Source organism: Castor canadensis, chromosome X (genome assembly GCF_047511655.1).
Source record: "Castor canadensis chromosome X, mCasCan1.hap1v2, whole genome shotgun sequence".
NCBI classification, from domain to species: Eukaryota; Metazoa; Chordata; class Mammalia; order Rodentia; family Castoridae; genus Castor; species Castor canadensis.
Window position 1 is genome coordinate 47379952 of NC_133405.1, and position 23796 is coordinate 47403747.

The 23796-nt window shown below is 34.9% G+C and overlaps 1 protein-coding gene across 3 annotated transcripts in view; it reads right to left on the reverse strand.

Annotated features, from left to right (window-relative positions):
• Tbc1d8b (TBC1 domain family member 8B) overlaps nt 1-23796 on the reverse strand; it is a 71961-nt gene that overhangs the window by 32371 nt on the left and 15794 nt on the right. For all 3 annotated transcript variants that reach the window (XM_074064248.1, XM_020167186.2, XM_074064249.1), the window contains exons 3-7: nt 22124-22242; nt 21379-21604; nt 19856-20096; nt 16746-16953; nt 15978-16142 (exon numbers count right to left, since the gene is read on the reverse strand). In XM_074064248.1, the coding sequence (XP_073920349.1) occupies nt 15978-16142; nt 16746-16953; nt 19856-20096; nt 21379-21604; nt 22124-22242 (959 nt within the window). The remainder of the gene's footprint in view (nt 1-15977; nt 16143-16745; nt 16954-19855; nt 20097-21378; nt 21605-22123; nt 22243-23796) is intronic.

A 23796-nucleotide genomic window follows, 5' to 3' on the forward strand; every position in this document is an offset into this window, starting at 1 on the left:
AGTTAGAGATATCAGAAACATTTCACATCTGTAGAAAATGATCTTTCATTTAACATTTAAACATCTAATGAGTATTTACTGTGTTCCACATATTGCACTAGAGGTATAAAGATGAATAAGAGCTAATAGTTTCTTAGGAAAGAGAGAATAGTAATAAATGACTACACTACTCTGTCAGAAGCGCTACACTAGAGATATGTACAAATTACAGTTACATCACAGAGGAGGAAGTAATCGACTTTACTAGATACAAGTGGGTGGATGTTGTCAGGTTTCATAAAGAATATAATGCTAGAGATGGATCTTGAGGGATGTGCAAGCATTTTCCATGGAGACAAGGGAAAAAGAGCATTTTAATCAAGGGAAGAGCATTGCGCGAAAACATCTATGCACATAAAGACAAAGAATATTTGTGGACCTACATGTAGTGCAGAATGGCTAAAGCCTATCGTGTATATAGAGGAGTAGAGAGAGAGAAGGCTGGATAAACAAGCAGGAATCATTTCATAAAGAAGATAACTTTTTTTTTTCATGACTAACAATATTCTTTATTAGTCTTTTTTAAAAATTTTTTTTTCTTTTATTAATCATATGTGCATACAAGGCTTGGGTCATTTCTCCCCCCTGCCCCCACCCCCTCCCTTACCACCCACTCCACCCCCTCCCTCCCTCCCCCACCCCCTCAATACCCAGCAGAAACTATTTTGCCCTTATTTCTAATTTTATTGTAGAGAGAGTATAAGCAATAACAGGAAGGAACAAGGGTTTTTGCTGGTTGAGATAAGGATAGCTATACAGGGCATTGACTCACATTGATTTCCTGTGCGTGGGTGTTACCTTCTAGGTTAATTCTTTTTGATCTAACCTTTTCTCTAGTACCTGTTCCCCTTTTCCTATTGGCCTCAGTTGCTTTTAAGGTATCTGCTTTAGTTTCTCTGCGTTGAGGGCAACAAATGCTAGCTAGTTTTTTAGGTGTCTTACCTATCCTCACCCCTCCCTTGTGTGCTCTTGCTTTTATCATGTGCTCATAGTCTAATCCCATTGTTGTGTTTGCCCTTGATCTAATGTCCACATATGAGGGAGAACATACGATTTTTGGTCTTTTGGGCTAGGCTAACCTCACTCAGAATGATGTTCTCCAAGTCCATCCATTTACCAGCGAATGATAACATTTCGTTCTTCTTCATGGTTTTACTAGATGATTTGGTAGGAGGACATCACTATGAAGGTCATAGACTGAGAACAAAATTCACTTCTGCCTGGTGGGAGCAGAGTGAAATGTGGAACCGACATCCGATAGTGGGGGTGGGATGAGAAGCCAAACTCCCAGAGAAGGGGCAGGTTGGGACACTGAGCATACCTCAGCTGTGCCTTGTTGGGGGAGGGGCTGATCTGTCAGAGCCAAAGCAGCTGTGGAATAACTCAGCTGCTACCTGGAGAAAACAGAAACATATTTGACCACCTTGGAGAATCTGGTAGTGAGCTCAATTGTAACTTGCCTTGTGGGCAGAAGGGACCAGTAACTGCTCACAAACCAGGCTCCTGGGGACACACTTCAGAGATCCTGCCTGCAACAGATGGCCCATCACACCAAGGAAACACTGGGCTCAAAAACCCTGAGTAGAAACCCGGCAAGCTGTTCATCAAAGAGGGGCAACATCCATTGCCACACAGCCCAGCATACCAACCTTGAGAAGGGACAGGGACACTGAGAAAATCCCAGTCAAAAGTGCTAGTACCTGGATTTGAAGCCAAAGGAATAATTCTAGAGCTTTCAGTGAACTGATTTTCTATTTTCCCCCCCTTTTTACTTAGTATTTTTAATTTTATTACTACTATTTTCTTATCTTTATTCTTATTCTTTTCATTTTCTCTTTTCTTGTGCTGCAATCCATTGTTACCTATCTCCTCTTCCTCTCTGTCCAAATATCAATCTGCTTAGCCCTCTCTCGCCCCACTTTCCCTTCTCGCCCAACTATTTTTTCTGCCCTTTTCTTCCATTCTCTCCTTTCTCCACCTTCCCCTCTTTGCCTCCCCCTACCTTTTACCCCACTGCCACTACCTCCTCCATATGTACCACTCATTGAATAATCTATTTACCAACCCTACACATTACCTCCATCCATCCTATCCCTCTGCAGTCCCTGAGATAAGCACCCTCCCCCACAATAACTGAACTACACCTTAACACACATAAGGACCCTAATAACCTATAGCTCCCATACCTCACACCCCTTCCCCCCCTCACCCCATCTCTGCCTTTCTGCCCCCCCTCTAGTGCCATCTTCTTAATTACCTAAGTATCTATCTCCAAATAGCTATTATCCCCCAATTCCCACTGCTTATAGACAATATCACCAAGGGGTTTCCTGTATATTATGTAAATAACTGGTCTAGCATGAATCTATGAATCTGCTATTGCTAATTTATACCTCCAGGTCAGGGAACAGAAATAGCACATCAACCTAGCTAATGACTAAGCCAGTCACAGCACAGTAAGTAAGTCAAGGGAAAGACAACAAGTGATATAAACCCCCAACTAGCCAATTAATAACATAGGAGCATGGCACAAAATAGAAACATGGGGAGAAGAAGGATGCAAGGGAATACAACCCCTCAAAAGACTAATAATTCAATGGAGGATTTAATGGAAAATGAAGGAAATGAATAACCAGTTGCTGACCCCAGTAGAATGATAAGTATGTCCAATGAGCTCATGAGGTCCATAAAGAGATGCTGAAAGAGGCACTCAAAAGAGCTCATAGGGGAAATCATGGAGGAGCTTCAAAAGAAGCTTAAAGAGAACATACAAAAACAACTTAAAGAATATCAAGACAACACAAATAAAAAACTTGAGAAGACACACACAAAAAAAAAACCCTAAATGAACTCAGAGGACTTCAACAAACTCCAAAATGAAATTAAAGGGATTATAAACAAAGAGATATATGAATTAAGACAGAACAAGATATGAAAGAGGAGTGTAACATAGATATGAAAAGTCTCAGGAAAAAAACCAAACAAATTCTGAAAATAAAAACTTCTTTAAATCAAATGAAAATTACAGTGGAAAGCTACTCCAGCAGATTAGAACAAGTGGAAGACAGGGCTCGAAGACAAAATAGAAAATGAAAATGAAAAAAACAGAAAAAACCTTAGGCAGAAGACTCAAGAGCTGTGATACAAACACACAAGAACTCTGTGACTCATCAAAAGACCAAACTTACAGATCATGGGCATTCAAGAAGAAGAGGTCCAAGACAAAGGTATACGTAATATATTTGATAAAATAATAGCAGAAAAATGTCCAAATCTCAAGAAAGAGATACCCATTCAGGTACAGGAAGCCTCCAGGACACCAAACATACATGACCAAAACAATATCTCTCCATGGCATATTATTGTTAAAACAAGTAGTACAGAGAACAAGGAAGGAATATTGAAGGCTGTAAGAGAGAAAAATCAAATAACATATAAAGGCAAACATATCAAAATAATAGCAGATTTCTTAACAGAAACCTCAAAAGCAAGAAGGACATGGAGAGAGGTATTTTGAGCACTGAAATAAAACAATTTCAGTCCTAAAACACTCTATCTAGGAAAGCTATAATTCAAAACTGATGGAGGCATAAAAGTCTTTCATGATAAACAGAAAGTAAAACAATATATGACCACCAAACCACTACTATAGACAATTCTGAAAGGAATCCTATACAAGATGAAAACGAACATAACCATGAAAGTATGGGAAATATTGAAGCTCAAGAGAAGAACAGGCAAGTAATCAGAGAGTAGCACAGAATTAACTACACACACATAAATCCTTAATAAAAACTAAATGGCAGGAATCACCACATACTTTTCAATATTAACACTAAATGTTAATGGACTAACTTCCCCATCAAAAGACACAGATTGGCAAACTGGATTAAAAGGAATATCCGATAAACTGATGTTTATAAGAAACCCACCTTTTAAACAGAAACAAACATTGCCTTAGGGTATAAGGGTGGAAGAAGATTTACCAAACTAATGGCCGCCCAAAACAGGCAGTAGTAGCAATACTTATATCAGATAAAGTGGACTTCAAACCTAAGTTAGTCAGAAGAAACAAAGAAGATCACTTCATACTAATAAAAGGAGCAATATATCAAGAGGAAATAACAATTGTTAACGTATATGTGCCCAATGTTGGTGTACCCAACTTCAATAAACATATACTATTGGACTTAAGAACACAAACAGACCCCAAAACAGTGGTGATGGAAGACCTTAATACTCCTCTGTCACCATAGATCCAGACAAAAAAAATCAACAAAGAAATTCTAGAATTGAATGACACAATAGATCTAATGGAACTGACAGATGTCTATAGAGTATGCCATCCTGCAACAGCATAATATACATTCATCTCAGCAGCTCATGGAACTTTCTCCAAAACAGACCATATTTTAAGGCATAAAGCAAGTCTCAACAAATGTAAGAAAACTGAAATAATCCTCTGCATACTGTCTGCTCACAACATAATAAAACTAGAATTCAACAATAAAAAAAGCAGCAGAAAATACTCAAACAACTGGAGGCTGGATGATTAGTGAGTCATCAAAGAAATAGGGAGGAAATCAAAAAGTTCCTGGAATTTAATGAAAATGAAAGCACAACCTTTCAGAACCTATGGGACATGGCAAAAGGCAGTTGTAAGAGGAAAGTTTATAACCATGAGTTCATATACCAAAAACACAGAAATACTGCAAATAAATGACTTAATGCTGCATCTCAAACTCCTAGAAAACAAGAACAAGCTAAATGTAAAACAAACAGGAGAGAAATAATGAAAATAAGGGCTGAAATCAACAAAATAAAGATCCAAAAAACCATACAAAGAACGAAAAAATAAACAAGATTGACAAAACCCTGGCAAATCTGACTAAAATCAGGAGGGAAAAGATCCAAATTAATAAAATCAGAAACAAAAAGGGGGAGATGAAAACAAACACCAAAGAAACCCAGGGAATCATCAGGGATTACTTTGAAAACCTATATTCTAATAAATTGGAAAATATAGAAGAAACGGACAAATTTCTAGATACGTATGACCAACCAAAACTGAACCAGGAAGATATCAATCATGTAAATAGATCTATAATATGCAATCAAATTGAAGCAGCAATAAATAGTCTCCCCCAAAAAAGTCTAGGACCTGATGGATTCTCTGCTGAATTCTACCAGACCTTTAAAGAAGAACTAATACTTATACTTTTGTACGAAATAGAAAAGGAAGAAACACTGCCAAAATCATTCTGTGAAGCCAGTATTATACTCATCCCCAAACCAGACAAGGACACGACAAAAAAAGAGAATTATAGGCCAATCTCTTTAATGAACACAGATGCAAAAAATATTCAATAAAATAATGGCAAACAGAATTCAACACCATATCAAAAAGATCATACAATATGATCAAGTCGATTTCATCCCAGGGAAGCAGGGATGGTTCAACATATGCAAATCATTAAATGAAATACAGCATACTACAGAAGCAAAGACAAAAACCACTTGATTATTTTGATGGATGCAGAAAAAGCCTTCAATAAAATTCAATACCATTTCATAAAAAAAATCTGATGAAACTAGAAATAGAAGGAACGCACCTCAACACAATAAAGGCTACATATGATAAACCTATAGCCCACATCATACTGAATGAGGAAAAATTGAAACCATTTCCTCTAAAGTCAGGAAATGAGACAAGGGTGCTCAATTTCTCCACTCCTATCCAACAAACTCTTGGAATTCCTAGACAGAGCAATAAAACAAGAAGAGGAAGAAGAAAAGGAACATGAATAGGTAAGGAAGAAGTCAAACTATTCTTGTTCGCAGATGACACGATCTTATACCTAAAAGACCTAAAAAATTCCACCAAAAACCTCCTAGACACCATGAACAGTTTCAGCAAAGTAGCAGGATACAAAATCAACTTACAAAAATCAGTAGCCTTTTATACACCACCGACGAACAGATTGAGAAACAATAAAGGAAAACATTCCATTTACAATAGCCTCAAAAAACCCCAAATACCTAGGAATAGACTTAACAAAGGATTGAGTGAGCTCTACAAGGAAAACTACAAGCCACTGGGGAAAGAAACTGAAGAAGACTACAGAAAATAGAAAGATACCATGCTCGTGGATTGGCAGAATCAACATAGCAAAAATGGTTACACTACCAAAAGCAATCTACATGTTCAATGTAACTCACATGAAAATCCTAATGATATTCATCATATAGATTGAAAAATCAACCCTAAAATTCATTTTCAAGCAAAAAGGAATGTGATTAGCCAAGGCAATACTGAGCAAAAAGAGTAATACTGGAGGTATCACAATACCTGACTTCAAACTATACTACAGAGCAATACCAATAAAAGCAGCATGGTACTGGCACAAAAACAGATATGAAGACTGGTGGAACAGAATAGAAGATCCAGATATGAATCCACACAGCTACACCCACCTAATTTTTGACAAAGGTGGCAAAAACATACGATGGAGAAAAGACAGCCTCTTCAGCAAATGTTGCTGGGAAAACGATATCTACCTGCAGAAAACTGAAACTAGATATATGTTTTTCACCTGTACAAGTGTCAACTCAAAGTGGATTAAGGACCTTAATATAACATCTGAAATGTTGAAGCTAGTATAAGAAAGAGCAGGGAATTCACTGGAAGCAATAGGCATAGGCAATGACTTCCTCAGTAGAATTCAATTGGCTCAGCAACTAAGAGAAAGGATTGAGAAATGGGACTACATGAAATTACACAGCTTCTGCACAACAAAACAAAGTTTCTAAATTGATGAGACTATTCACAGAATGGGAGAAAATCTTTGCTAGCTATACATCAGACAAGGGACTGATAACCAGAATATACAGGGGGCTCAAAAAACTAAACTCTCCCCAAATCAATGACCCAATGAAGAATGGACAAATGGACCGAAGAGAGCCTTTTCAAAGGAAGAAATCCAAGTGGCTAAAATCACATGAAAAAATGCTCACCATTCCTCACCATAAAGGAAATGCAAATCAAAACCATGTTAAGATTCCATCTCACTCCTGTTAGAAGACGACAAACAACAAATGTTGGTGAGGATGTGGGGAAAAAGGAACCCTCATACAGTGCTGGTCGGAATGTAAGCTAGTACAACCACTATGGAAAACAGTATGGAGGCTCCTCAAAAAACTAAAAATACATCTGCCATACAATCCAGCAATACCTCTCCTAGGGATATACCTGAAGGAATGTGAGTCAGGTTACAACAAAGGCATGTGCATACCCATGTTTACTGTAGCACTATTCACAATAGCCAAGCTATGAAAACAATCAAGATGCCCCACTACTGACCAATGGGTTAAGAAAATGGGTATTTATGTACAATGGAATTTTACTCAGCCACAGAAAAGAATGAAATTTTCATTTGCAGGTAGATGGATGGAACTGAAGAACATCATTTTAAGTGAAGTTAGCCAGGCTCACAAGGCTAAAAGCTACATGTTCTCTGTCATATGTGGAATATAGACCTAATATAAATGCAGCAATATTATGAAACACTGGTCACACTAAGGGAAGGTCATGTATGGGAGGGGTAGGATAAAAGAAGGAAACTAAGAACTTGAATATAGTCGATATACTCTCTATACAAGAATGAATATAGAAATCTGAAACCAGATGAAAACACCATAAGAAAGGGACTAATGTAGAATGAAGAAAATTAGAGGAGATAAACTAATTGGGGTTATAATACTATATATATATCACAAGGAAACTCCCTGTGCAGCTACCTTTATCTCAAACAAGCAAAAATGTCATGTTTTTCTTTTTTATCTTCTACAAAATCAGAGAACAGGAGGGTGGATCAGTTCCTGCTTGGGGGGAGGAGATTGGGAGGGGGAGGTGGTGGGGAAATGAGATAGGAGCATGAATACAGTGCAAAAAATGTGTACACATGTATGTAAATGAAAAATGATACCTGTTGCAACTATTCCAGGAATGGGGAGGAGGAATAAAGGAGAGAGGTGGAGGAGGTGAATTCAAGTACAATATATTTGATACATTATAAGAACCTTTGTAAATGTCACAGTGTACCCCTACCCAGCACTACAATAAAGGAAAAAAAAAGAATGTCAAGAGTATATTTCAAGGAATACAATATCAAAGTACATTTCATTCTACTTTTCATTTTACAGATGAAGCAAATTTTGCACTGAGAGATTAAGCAATTTGTCTAAATTCTGGGACATTTAATGACAGCTAGGCGTCTAGAACTTGACCCTTGATTCTCATTCTGATGACCTTTCTTCTTTCCCCACATTGTCAGTTATAATTGTTGCCAGAATGTAAGACAGAAAAAGCTATCTGGTAAAGAGTGTATTGATACTTAAAGCAATATAATTTTCACTGAATGAAGATTATTTATCTTTTAAATAATTGAAGAGTTTATCAAATGCACTACTGAACAAATTTGAGATTTTAAGGAGGTAGCATTATTGTGTTGTTGTAATTGAATCTACTGAAATCTAACCAATCAATCTTTGTCATGTTCCAGCTATGCAATTCTGGATAAGTTACCTTCTTTGAACTTTGGTTTCCTCATAAATTAAATGACCATAACATCTATAACACAGGATAATCACTTAACCATGTGAAAGCAACTAGCATACTGTCTATACATAAGTGACACTTAAAATTGCTAGTGGAATTTAAATTTTGGTTTGTTTATTTTATTTTTTGAGATAGGATCTTGCTATGTAGCTCAGGCTGGCCTGAAAGTTGTGCTCTTCCAGCCTCAGCCTCTGGAGGGTTGGGATTACAGGCATGAACTACTATCACACGTGGCTGAATTTAAATCTTTTAAGATGAAAGAAAACAAGTTATGACAGCTTCTCTATTGTTTTTGCATTTTTTTTGGTCCAACTAACTACAGTAGGGTTCCTGAGCATTAATTTGAGGCTCTTTTCTAAGAAAAGCTTTGAGGAACCTTTATTCACTCTGAGGGAAAACTTCATGTTTATCAAAGGTATTTCTCTCTTGCTTAAGCTAAATATATTGACAAAGATTCTCCAAAGCTCTTTTAAAGTTTATTTCTCAACATCTTTAAACATAAATTATATATAATAAGATTCATTCATTTACAGCATAAAGCCAATGGCTTTAATATATTCAGAGTTGTGAGACCATCATCACTAAGTTTTGTACATTATCATCATTCCAAAAAGAAATCCTCTACCCATCTGTAGTCCAATTTACCTGTTTTTCTTTTTGTCATGTGCTTTTGTGTCTCATCAAAGAAACAGGTGCCTAATTCAAAGGCATAAAGATTTACTCCTGGGTTTATTGTAAGATGTTTAATGTTTCAGTTCTTACAATTATGTCTTTGATTTATTTTGAATAAAAATGTTAATGATTTAAGAAAGTATTCAACTTCATTTTTTGTATGTAGACATCCAGTGTTCCAGCACCATTTGATATAAAGACTATACTTTCTTCATTGAAACGACTTGTCATTCTTGTTGAAAATCAACTGACCATAAATGTTTAATTCTAGACTCCTGATTCTACTACACTAATCTATGTCTACCCTTATGCGATTATCATACCGCCTTGTACAGTATAAAATTGGGAAGCATGAGTCCACTTGCAATACTGTTTTGGCTAGTCTGAGTCCTTTGCATTTCCAGATGAATTTTATGATCTCCACACTTTTACACTGAAAACAAATCGGTTACTTTGCTTCTGTGAATAAACTATACCAAAAGTCTCGAGTTACTACTAGAAGTGCTTTTTAAAAAGGCTCACCTCACCCCTTGCATTTTAGTAGCTTAAGCAAGATGAATAGAGTGTAAGTGAGGTGGAGGAAAAGTAACTGTCCACTGGTATTTTAGCTTGAAACTCAAGAAGTTAGCAAAAGATCCTAGGAGGGTTGGACATTAAATAGGAGTCAGGGAAAGTTAAGCAATATTCAAATCAATGTTTAAATGAACACAAGGATAAGGCAGAAGAAGCTGATAAAGAAAAACTAGTGATGAATATAAAGCCTAAATTGCAATAATTCACTTGTTTTTTTAAAGCTTATTTTGACAAATTGAGAACTTTAATTCATTAAATATTTTAATACATTAAATTTAACTGTTTCAATGAGGAATTATGGTTTTGAAACTACAGATTGAAAAACTGATGGTTGTAGTATGGATCTCAAGCAAGGTATATTTTTTATGACTGAAGCATCAATTTATCTATCAGTAGTACAGTAAACCCTTGGTATCCACGAGACCAAGGAGTCCTCCATTGAGGAAAAATCGCAAATGCTCAGGATGCGTGGAGTTCAGTACTGTACTACAGATGCTGTTTTTCCCATAATGCCATCCAACTTCTGCTAAGACATGCCATCTTTCAACAAACCTAAAATGTTCACTTTCTCACTTAAATAAAACACATTATCTTTTACCTTGCCTTTTGGGCAGCATTTGCTTTTGGGGGAGCATGTTTTCACAAAATTAAGGGCAGGGAAACACTCAGCAGATCATATAATGATTTAAACAGAACTGACAACAACATGGAACTAAAAGCTTCTTTTCATCAACTAAGCTGTCTAAAGCATGTGAGGGAATTAAAAATTTGTTTATGAAATTTCTTATTTTTTATTTTGTTGACCATGCTTGATCAAAGATGCATATAATAAAAAAAAAAGGTTTGCTGTATATCCAAACGATAGGAAAAAATATTCAAAGGGGAGAAAAAAAAACCTCTTAAATAATGAAACCCTAAGCATAAATTTATAAGAATGATGATAGGTATGCTAGTGTTATCCATGATTACCACTTAAGTATTCATAAAATCATATTAACACATTTACCTGCAAAGGTGGTGAATTCAACTATGATACAGTGTAAGAACTTGTGTAAATGTCACAATGTAGCCCCCAGTACAACAATAAAAAAAAGATACAGAAAAGCTAAAAAAAAAGGTGGCCTAAAATACGTTAATATTTTAATTATTTAAAAGAGTATGTTTGAACTTTCTTTTTTTTTGCTCTGTCTCTGTCTCTGTCACCTCATAGCCATACCAATTCCATATAGCCATTTCTTTGGGTGCTCATGATTATGACTGGAAAAAACGTGGCACTCATTAGACATCAAATGTCTGAGAAAAATCCATTCAAATCTAGAAAGCAAAAAAGATTGCTTATATGGCAAGTATTCTTAAACCTGTTTGTTTTTTGGTAACTGACATTGACTTTAGAAGTAGCACAGAGCTCTGACAGTGAAGGAAAGACAAAGCAAAGATTGATATTTCTTTATGTGTAACCTGTCTACAAAATAACATTTAGAGTATCTCACAAAGTTAGCATAATACATCACCATGTATTAGGAGCTAGAGTTGACCTGTAAAATAAAAAATTAAGACACAAAATACAAAGAAACACTCCTCTCAAATATTAGAAGCGCGTCATAAATACATTCCTGTTCATAGTCCATAATTTAAAATAAGGTGCTGATTTTCTAAAAAGATTCTAGTTTCCTAACTTAGAAATAAATCTACTCCCTTACAGCTAAAATAGCTATCTAATTTACATTACTATCACAGGAACTACATTACCCATATTTTTATTTAGGCAAACAAAAACCAGTTATATGGGTTAAGCTACTACTCCTATTTGCATTATGTAGCATAAGAAACTCATGACTTTTTTTTAGCTTAAAATCTTTGTTGGCTTTTATCTGCAATTCTAGAGTCAGGCAACACTTAATTCTATCAAGTAGAATGAGCATTACTGGAACTCATTTCTAATTAAAAAACATAGAAAGTAAGATAAAGATAATGCTGGTTATAAGAACAAATGAAATAGACTTATATATGCTTTGATATCTGTAGAAAATATTTATCTATTTAAACAGTTTAGGGTATAAGCTCAATTTCTGCCTTTCTTAACATTGCATAATTCCTATGATGCAGTTTAAAAGCATCAAGTAAGAATCTTTTTTGGTGGTATTGAGGTTTGTACTCAGGGCCTATGCTTGCACTCTACCACTTGGGCCACACCTCCAAACCTATTTGCTTTAGTTATTTTTTGAATGGGGTTTCTCTCATTTATGCCCAGGGTCTGCTTGGTTTGTGATCCTCCTATTTACGCTTCCCACATAGCTGGGATGGTGCACCAACAAGCCCAGCTTAAATTGGTTGAGATGGAGGTCTTGCTAACTTTTTGTTCAGGCTGTCCTCAATCCAGGATTCTCCAAGTCTCTATCTCCTGAGTAGCTACGATTACAGGCATGAGCTACTGTGCCTAGGTAAGTAAGGATCTTTAAAGTACTTTGGATTCTTCGGCCACTTTACACAAAACTAAGCTAAAAGGGCCTGTTTTCTCTTCATTTAGTAGTTTTGAAAAATGATCTAGTAATATTTCTTGATTATATGTCTCAATGAAAGTAAAAGATTAATGTGTTTTCTAAGCAGTCAATCATAATTTTACAAAACCTATTTATATACCCAGGTTTTAGCATAACTTTTTAAACTGTGCAACATTTTAATTGATGGCCATTTAAAACTTGGGCAGAACTGGTACTTATGCATTTATTTTTTGTCTCACATGTTTGATGTACTCACAGGAAAATTTTCCTAAAGTCCTTCCTGTATTCACATTTAGATTTGTTGATATAGACTCTGAGATTAAGATTAAAAGTCTTGTACTTTTCTCATTGTTTCAGTAAGCAGGGTACAGCTATAAAAGAATGTAGGCCACAAATTATGTTATTTAGAACTCAAAAGGAACTAGCTCTTGAATGCAGGGTCTTGTGCAGGATAGGCAAGTAGTCTACCACTGTGGAACATCCAGAGCCCCTGAGTCTTATTTTAAAAAGCTTTCTCTTCACTAGCTTTTAAAAATACATTATCAATAAAGCACTCTCTCTTTATATATATATATATATATATATATATATATATATATATACACACACACACACATATATACATATATAAATATAAATAATACTAAATGGGCCAATATTCTTCACCATTGCTAAGATAATAATCTTCAGGGAAAATATGACAATTAAAAATGCATTTCCTGGGCAAAAGAACTGAACAGAGCTTTCTCAAAGGAAGAAGTCCAAATGGCTGAAACACACATGAAGAAAGGATCAACATCCCTGGCCATAAATGAAATGCAAATCAAAACCACACTAAGATTCCACCTCACTCTTGTTAGAATGGCTATCATCAAGAACACAAACAACAATAAATGTTGGTGAGGATGTAGAGAAGAAGGAACCTTCATACACTGCGGGTAGGAACGTAAATAAGTATAACCACTATGGAAAACAGTATGGAAGTTCTTTAAAAAACTAAAAATAGAATTGCCATATGATACAGCAATTCCACTCTGAGAGATATACCCAAAGGAATGTAAATCAGGTTACAACAGAGGCATTTGCACACCCATTTTTATTGCAGCATTATTCACAATAGCTAAGCTATGGAAACAGCCAAGATGCCCCAGTACTGTCAACTGGATTAAGAAAATGTGGTGTTTATATACAATGGAATTCTATTCAGCCACAAAGAAGAATAAAATTTTGTCATTTGCAGGTAAATGGAATTGGAAAACGTCATCATAAGTGAAGTTAGACAGGTTCAGAAGGCCAAAAGCCATGTTTTCTCTCATATATGGAATATAGACTTCATACAAACGTAGCAATATTATGAAAAACAGGACATGCTAAGAGGAGGTTACCCAAGAGATGGGAGTGTAAAAAAAGGAAAGGTGACTATGGTTGATGTACTCTCTATACAAAAATGTATACAGAATTTTTAAACAGGTTGAAACAACCATAAGAAAGGGACTAAAGTACAAAGAAGAAAAATAGAGGAAATGAATCAAGTTGGGCTATAATACATATATACATGGAAGTGCTACAAGGAAACTCCCTGTGTAGCTATCTTAAACAAGCAAAAATGTCATTTGCTTTCTTTTGCAAAACTGGAGAACAGGAAGGCAAAACAGGTCCTGCCTGGCAGGGGAGGGGGGAGGTGGGGAAAGGGCATGGGAGGGTGAATATAGTGCAAATACAGTGTACACATGTATCTAAATAGGCAGGTACTCTTATCTCTGAGCCACTCCTCCAGCCCCACATGTATGTAAATAGAAAAAATGATACCTGTTAAATTATTCCAGGAATAGGGGGAGGGGGGACATAAAGGAGAATGATGGAGGGGTTGAATTCAAATATGATATATTTGATATATTGTAAGAACATTTGCAAAGGCCACAATGTACCCCTACCCAGCACAATAAAATAAAATGTAAAAAAATAGATTTCCAAGCAAACCAGTATTATGACTAGTATTTCATTCATCTTTATTAAAACCTCTAAAATGAGTAGGAAAAACTACAAAACCTTAGAATTCTGACATATCTGGGGAGATGGTAAACTCATTTTGAAACAAAATCCATTCTTTATAACTGGGCATACTCAGCTACTAGAGGCACATGATGGTTTTCATGGAAAATTACAGTTCTCTAGATATTGTAGAAGCAGATAAATCAAAAGAAAAGGAAAGATAAGCAGAATATTGGGTCTAACACACAAATTGAATCATAAATGGAATAGGACAAGGACAAATTTGATATAAGTAAGAATATGGGAACACTGGGAAAGAAATTACCAAGACTGATCAGATTTTAACTTGTGTTCTTACATCAAACTGAGGAAAATTCTGAATACATACTAAAAAAGAATGATAAAGTTGGGGCAAGAAAACCTTTTTTTTTTTCAGTACTGAGTTTGAACTCAGGTTCCTTCACCTTGAGCCTCTCCACCAGCCCTTTTTTGTGATGTTTTTTTCCAAGATAGGGTCTTGAGAACTATTTGTCCCAGCTGGCTTCGAAATGTGATCCTCCTGATCTGTCTCCTGAGTAGCTAGGATTACAGGTGTGAGCCACCTGTGACCCACTAAGAAAAACTCTTGGAGGTACTATTCTATGTGTATGTCACATATATTACATTGTATTATATGTATTACACGTATACACTACATACATTACATACTTCCATTGTGATTTATTAAAGGGAAAGTGTTACAACTGAATTAACATATTACTTTTAGTCTTTACTCTGGAGAGAGGTAAAAGGCTCTATACTTCAATCCAAATAAAATAACCAGCAGAGCCAATGTTGATTTTTCTTTGAGTCTTTCAGTAAAATATAGTTATAATTTGGCAAGTTTTATCACTTTATCAAAACATGGAGTTCCTGGACACTGAACTAGAAAATTCATTTGAATTCAATCTGTATACATTTCTATGAAAGATACACTGGGATTTTGAATTCAGGTCCTTGTGCTTGCTAGGTAGGTGTCTCACCACATGAACCACTCTGCCAGCCCCAGAATCAGGCTCTTAACCACTCCTTGCCAAGAATATTTACTAGTATTTTGCTAGTAAATGGATATATGCTATTAGTGTGCTTGGGGCCAGATTATGCAAATAAGGCTGACTGACTAGATGTTAAATAAGACACTCAGTTTGATTTAAAATTGCTATCTTTCTGCAGCAAAAAGAAAGTCATTTTCAATGCCTTGTTGAATTCTCAAATACAGCTGAAGTCATTAAAAGCCAAGTTAGGTGAATGTACATGGTCTGTTTATATGAAAACAGCTAATATATTAGAAAGATCACATTATAACATTTCAAGTATGACTTTCTAAAAAGGATAAAGTCCTAATTCTAATTCTCACTTTTATCCAAAAACAACAGTCCTTAATTCTCACTTTGCTGATTTAGAAAATATAATTTCTTTAGATTCAATCTTTTAAAAAACAAACATAATTATGAATAGGAAAGGTACTATGAATGCCTTTTTGTAAGAATAGACCATTTAAACATAAAGCTTTTTTCAAAATGATTTAATTGCTATATAATTACCTCTGTGCTGATATCACACTGAGTGTTAACTGCCCCACACTTGAGCTTGAGCTTTGCCACTAGTTGCTCAAAGTCTTTAACTTCACTGAAGCGAAATGCTGCTTTTCCTTTGATGCTAATAATGACAGATTTGCTGGAATCATCTGTCTTATCTACAGCTAAGACCTGGGGGTTGGAAAGATATACAAGTGAATCACATTTTTCTTTACTGGTGACATTTTCAGGGACAATGTGATTGGCTAATTCTTTTGTGGCTAAAAGTTTCTGTCTGTGGTATGACTTATTAAAAAACAGACTTTGGACACTAGTACCTATGATACAAGCAACCACAGTGCATGTTATTTCACTTTTGAAGGAAAAATTTAATATGTGGCCTTTAAAATTGACAATTCAAATGCAAAGTATTCAGTGACTACTTTATTTCTAACTTATACAAGAGCTATCAATTTTATTCTTTCTGACCAAGAATATCAAATGTGATATTCTATAAATTTTGGTAGTCATGCCTTAAATGTCTGAATGATAAAGCCAATTTTGTATCATCCTAAACCTTTACCTGGTTTTTAATTTTTTTTCAATTTTTACTTTCAGTAAGGACTGAAAGCTTTTACTAAATATCTCAAAAGTCATTATTATTATCCTGGAGAATAATTCTGAACTTGAAAACTATTATTTTAAATACTGAAAGGATACTTCATATTAATCTTTTACTACTTTATAGAATTAAAGGACAAACTAAAAACTGATATGTGACCAAACTTACATTACCTCTCGTAATGGAATGATAACACTACATAGATTGCCATCCTGGCTAGCAAAGCAGATATAGTTTTCTGAAATGCACATTTTCCCATGAGTATTGAAGTGGCTGAATGGTACCCATAAGAAACATTCATGTACTTCTTTCAAAGTTTCTTCTTTGGGCAGCCTAAAAAAGGCATTAAATTGCTCACTGTGGGCTCGATTTTCCAAACCTCTGCAGGAAAGAAAAAAAAAAAAAGGAGTGGGGCTCAAATGATGAATTCTAAAGTGCACACTTGCCTACATCAATGAATCTAAATACACTGTAAAGCCAACAGATTAAATACTAAATGTTATATTCTTCAATGAATTCTGATATGGAAAAAACCTCATACAGATTCCCAACAAACTCAATTTGTCTGTTGTTTTTTCAGTTTCATTTTATTAGATTAAAATTCCCAAAAGGCAGAGATGCTGTAGGTCTTTAAACCATCTGTTAAGGGGTGATTTGCTGGAAGACTATGATTATATAATCATAATATGTGACTATGGCTAAAACCACTCTTGGAAGACAAGAATTTACATATTTGGTTATCAGGAAGATCAAGAGAGTTACCCAGTTCAAACAAAATAAAATAATGACAATGTATGGCATCAAAGTTTAGAAAGAACAGTCTACTAAAAAATAATATTAAAATTGAGTTAAGCAAAAAATTAAATGAATGTTTAATAACATCCAAAGTAGAGACATGCTAAAAGAACACTATTTGCACGATATTGGGCATAGGATAGGATTCAATAAACAGACAAGACTTGTTAACTGACACATAAATAAAAAGCAGTTGCTTTAAATAGCACAATTTTTCTAGGGGCACTAAACATTGTACTAAGCAGCAATGCCATCTGGCATAGTAAGTAAATTATGCAACTTCTAACTCAAATCCAACCAAGTTAAAACTAAATTCATCCTTCCTGCTTATACTATTTGGGTATGTGGTACATTATCATGTCTTTCAAAATAATCCTGATAAATATGACCAGAAATCCATGTTAATTTTTACCTCACTTAAGTTAAAATTTGGTGGGTTATTTCACTATTATTTAAAATGATGATCCTGGTCCGTTTATGTGAATGGAAAGATGTCTATTACATATTATTGTGAGAGGAAAACTATTTATATTCAGTGCCATTCAGTTGCTTTGCAAGTATTTTTAATTCATGTATTTAAAAACCTGGATGAATACACATTAAACTAAGGCTATGATAGTTCTGTATTGCTTAAATTACATAAGTAATACATATTCATAAAAACAATAAGCAAAAACAATAAAGGCATTGCATTTTAGAAAAAAAGTGCTTTGGAGTATGTCCCAACAAGTTATTTGTTCTTTTTAACTTACTACAAAAAAGGATTTAGACATACATGATTTTCAATAGGTTCTCTTAGAAATACACAGACAAAATGGATTTTTTACTATATCTCACTTAAAATAGATTTGGTTAATAAGTAACTCATTCATAGATGACCTTTTAGAATATACTTGAAGGGAAATAAAATGGCTAAAAAGATTGCTTATGGATGTCAATCAATATCCAACTCTAACATAACATGAACTGAACTCTTAAATCCTACAGTTATATTTCTAAATCACATACACTGAGATCTAATTTTAATAATAAAGTGTAAAAAATTCACTTCATTAATTTAATTTCCAGAAAGGCAGGCAGGCTTACAAAGAATCCTTATGCATCTGGATTTTAGGAATGGTTTAGAATTAGGCAAGAGAAACAACTGTACCCAATTAGGGCCATACAATAATCACATAACTCTCCAGGTCATCTGTTCTGGTCTATTCCTAGGACTCTGGCTTACGTTCCTCTTACGTTTTCCCATACATTCTAGATCCTCATCTTCCTTGCCAAAAGCTGCTTCTACTATTTCTGAATCCCCTTATTTCCTCCTCTCCTTTGGCAAGTAATTTTCAGTCAATTGGGTGTTGAGCAGGATGAAAGGGCTGGTCAGTTTCAGCAAAACTGAATACAATGGCAAACAGCTATCAGACAGATACTTTTTTTTTTTTTCTGAGAAAGGGTGAACCTATGAGACTATGTATTCCGGGCTGGCCTTGAACTTGGGCTCCTCCTGCCTTGGTCTCTTGAGTGCTGGGATTGCAGCTGTGTACCATTACATCTGGCTAGTCAGATACTTCTGATGTAAGCACTAACAATGATTAGTACTTACGTAGTGTTTTACATTTTACAAAGTGTTTTCACCTGTTTTACTCATTCCTTCTAAGTGCCTGCTGAGGTAGAAATGACAGATGAGAAAACTGAGGTCCTGAGAGATTATGACTTGCCTAAGGATTTCTATATTCTCATACTAAAGCCCATGCTCCTTAGCTCCATTAACTTGTCTCTTTATTTAAAAAATATGCTTTGCAAATTATTTTTTTAAACAAACTATGTTTAACAACCCCATACATGAAATTACCTAGACTACTCATAAAGTTAAATTAGACTAAACATACACACACACAATCTTGACATTTCTAAAGACACTCCAGGGCAAATCATATTTAAATCTCAAAAAATAATTTTCCAATCTAACTTCTATTATTTATTAGGATTAAATTTCATGGAGAAAGGAAACAATTTGTGATAAACTTACAAAACACACATCTATGAAACTCCCTGTATATCTTAAACAAATAAAAATGTCTTTTTAAAAAACGGAGGACAGGAAGGTAGAAAAGGTCCTGTCTGGGGGCTGTCTGGGGCAAGGGTATAAGGGAAGGATGTAGGAGGGTGAATGTAGTGGAAATATTATGTACTCATGTATGAAAATGGAAAAATGAGACCTGTTGAAACCATTCCAGTAATGGGGCAGATGAAAGAGAATGATGGAGGATGTGAATTCAACTATGATATATTGTAAGAACTTTTGTAAATGTCACAATGTACCCCCAGTACAATATAATAAAAAATAGATAAAAAACAAACAAAAAACACATGTCTATGATCAACTCCAAAGAAAAGCTATCATATAACAGAGAATAGTTAACTTTTAGTGCTAATTAATGCTTTGTTCTTACATTACAACAACACTTTAAGAAGTAAATATTAAGTTTTTGAATACCTTTTGGTAATTTGTAGAGGATCATTAAGGATTGGGTCATTATCAAATGTTTCCTTATCAAAAAGTCTCTTTATAGCATAGTTTGCGAGTTGTTCCATAAGAAGGTATGTTTCGTTAATGTGCAAAAACATTGAAAAGTAGTGATCCTCCCCTTGGGAACATACATGAATACTCTCTGTCAGTATGACATTTGAAGTCTTTTCAAGTTTTGAAATTGCATCCCAGGAGATAATGAGTTTTACTGCAAATAAGAGTTGTAAGTAAGCATGATTAAATTCTCAACACTGATTTATATGCACAAATCAGATCTTTTGAAATAATAACCACTTGCAAAATGTTATAAACAGTCAAAATACTTTAGGTTAAAAATTTGAAGCATTACTATGAATATACAATAATCAGAGATCCTAGGAACAGATATAATTGTAAAAAATTAAAAAATGAACAACCAGGCACTGTGGCTCAAGCCTGTAATTCAGTTACTTGGGAGGACTACAGTTCAAGGCCAGTCCAGGCAAAATGTTCACAAGACCCCATCTTTATCAATGGCTGGGCTTGGTGGCATGCGCCTGTCATCTCAGCTATATGGGGAAGCACAAATGGGAGGACTGAAGTCCATGCTGGCCCAGGAATAAAGCAAGACCCTATTTCAAAAACAAAAAAAAAAAAACCAAACCAAAACAAAAAACCCAACAGCTGATGGAGTGGCTCAAGTGTTAGTGTCTGCCTAGGAAACATAAGACCTTGATTTCAGCCGAGATCGGTTGCATTCAGGATGGTATAGTTACAGACGAGACCCTGATTTCAAACCCGTTACTGCCAAAATGATTCCAAGATGATGTGCAAATTTGTTTGCTTATCAACTACGTAATTACATAACTACTGATGTAAGAAATAATATGTGTGTGTGTGTGTGTGTATGCTATGAATATACTGTTTGATTCTTCTATGTGGGTCATTAGGCTAGTAGATTTATATTGTATGTTCAAAACAAGAATTAAAATATGAATTGAAGGAAGTAAATAGTTTATCTTCAACAATGGGGACTGAACTGAGGGCCTCGGGCATGCTAGGCAAGCATTCTACCTCTTGCACTATGCACCCTTTTCTTTGTATTTTGTTTTTGAGATAGGGTTTTGCTAACTTTGCCTGGGCTGCCCTTGATATTGAGATGCTCCTGCCTCCATCTCCTGAGTAGCTGGGATTATAGGAATGTACCACCATAACTGGATACAGCAAATTTGTAACAAGAAAAGAAAGTAGTTATATGCTAGATCACCATTTAATAGTCATTTACTTTCCATAATATGCAATGCTTTCTATACACATTTTTAATGGTTTCCTGTGTTAAGTAACCAGTCTTAAAAGGATTCTTTCTATAGATAAAATGGAATTTTCAATGTAGATGTAGTTTAATTACATTTAATATCAATCCCATTACTTATGTACAACCTAACACCACTGCAGAATTGATAGGTCAGTCAGCAAATTCAAAGCCATGGTAAGCAATAGAAACCACTTACTTTCTGATCCCAACAAAAAAGAATAGAAGCTCAGAAAGTTGGTACTAAGATATAGCCAACCCTGACAAGGAACCCGTCCTTTCCAATAACTGCATGAATAATAGGTCACTAATTTCTCCTGCTCTGGCAAACCAAAAGATTTTTCAAATTTCAAAAGAGCTTCTCGAAATTTCTCAGGATCATCTTCTTTTGCAAAAGACTGTTTTCCCTCTTCAGCAATTAATCCCTAGAGGAGACAAAATATTTTTTGAAAATTCATCATCACATACCAACAAAAACATATTACATGGGTTTAATTTTAAATAGTTAATTGAATACAAATGTATATATCTATGCGGGTAAACATGTTATATGTATATATGTGTGCATATACATACTTCTCTTAGGATAGAGGTAAGAAAATTTTCTTTGGCTTTATACTAGGTTTTTTTCTAATGCCTTATAAGGAGTTACCACAAATACAAGTTTTACATATTTTCTTTTGAATGAACAAAGGGTTTATTCAGACTCCAAACTGAAGAGATAATGAAATGAAAATATTACCATGAGACACTCACAGGGGCACCAAAGACAAAGCACTGGCTTTACAATTTTCTTAAGAACTAATTCTAGCATTCATATGTGTGTTCTTACCAATTCTGAAAGGTGCCAGTAAAAGAATGACCTGCCATGCAACCTTTGATACTTGTAGAAGAGAGCCAGAGACATTAGTATTCCATTTATAAAATATGTTCATGTCACTTACCCTTATCTTTCCTTGTACAAAATTAGTAATATCTTCATTTGAATCAAACACAGATAAGGTCTTCATGATATTTTGCTCCAACCATTCCCAATGCTTGGTTATTTCTTCTCTGTTGGCTCCTGATTAATAACATAAAACAGCAGAAATGTCAAGAAAAACTCCACAACAAAACTGTTCTTGGTATTATAGGCTTAGTTTAAAAAGAAATAAAATATTTACTCACTTTCAGAAATGATGGTTATAAAGGAATAAAGGTATGACATGTATTCCCTAATTCATCCCTATATGTGGGCACTAACAGTAGTTCTTATTATAAATAGAAAGAAAAAAAATTATTGAATGCAAGGGAAAAGTAGTATAGCTTGTAAAAAAAGATAAACTTCTGAAAACAAGATGACTGGTGCTCAGAGAGTAACCATTATCTTTAAGAGAATATGTAGAATTCCAAAAAGTACAGATACATATTTCAATACTAGGTCTTCAAAAAATACAACTAATATTGTGTCTAATACTTGTGTGGCAGAAAACACCATGCAAGTGACACTCATATGCCTGCTGTGTAAAAGCAGATTTCAACTGTGGCCATTTGATGTATGAAAGCTTTGTTTACCATCATCCCATTTGTTAAAAGACCCAGCAAACTGCCAGAGAATTTATGAAGGAGGTCAGAAATACTGTAGCAAGGTTAAGCCCATGTGACATACTGAATCAGTGTTAGGTAAATCTTATTGAGGGTTGGGTTAAATATTAGTAGTTCTATGTTGCTTCGGCTTAAAGAACATTTCATTATCTATAAATATCCCCTACCCCATATACCTTTTATGTGGGGGCAGTACTATGGATTGAATTTAGGGCCTCTCACTTGCTAGGCAAGCACTCTACTACTTGAGCCCTACTCTCAGCCCTTTAGTTTTTATTTTTGTTTTTGAGATGGGTCTCAATAACTTTGCCTGGACTGGTCTTGAACTTATGATCCTACTGCCTCCACCAACTGAGTACTGGGATTAGGCATGCACCACCATGCTGGCTCCTCACATGCCTTTAAGATCTTCAAGGTCTTCCCAGAATTGTGGATTATATAAATCTCACTGAAAAGAAATATGCTGAATTTTTAGAATGTGTATTTTTTTGTGGTGCTGGGGATTGAACTCAGGGACTCATGCTTGCTAAGCAGGCACTCTACTGCTTGAGCCATTTTACCAGCCTGACTTTTTAGAATGTTTTATGATATGTGAAGACAAATTAAAATTTTATTAACATTGCAAAATTGCCTACTTATTATAATTCTGTTAGAATTTTATTCATGTTGCTAACTTCACCATACCAAAAGCAATAGCTTTCTTTAATTTATCACAAATGAAAGCCATTAGGAAATTTTAATACTTTTATTTTGATCCTTTAGGTATAAGGAAGCTCATTTGCAGGTACCTACTACATTTCTGTATCCGCTTCATTTGGGAGAATGTTACATAATCATTATTTTTAAAGTAAAAAGCACTATTTTTCTAAATAATTTTGATCAACCATATTTAGAGTTGAGGTTTCAGAATGCTAATAATGTCATCTTCATATAGCTTAAGTGGCATTCAATTTAAAAGAGCCAAGAGAAAATACTCACCAGCGACACTAAAGGAAATTTAGAGGGAAATACAAAAAAGGCAACACACCCAAGA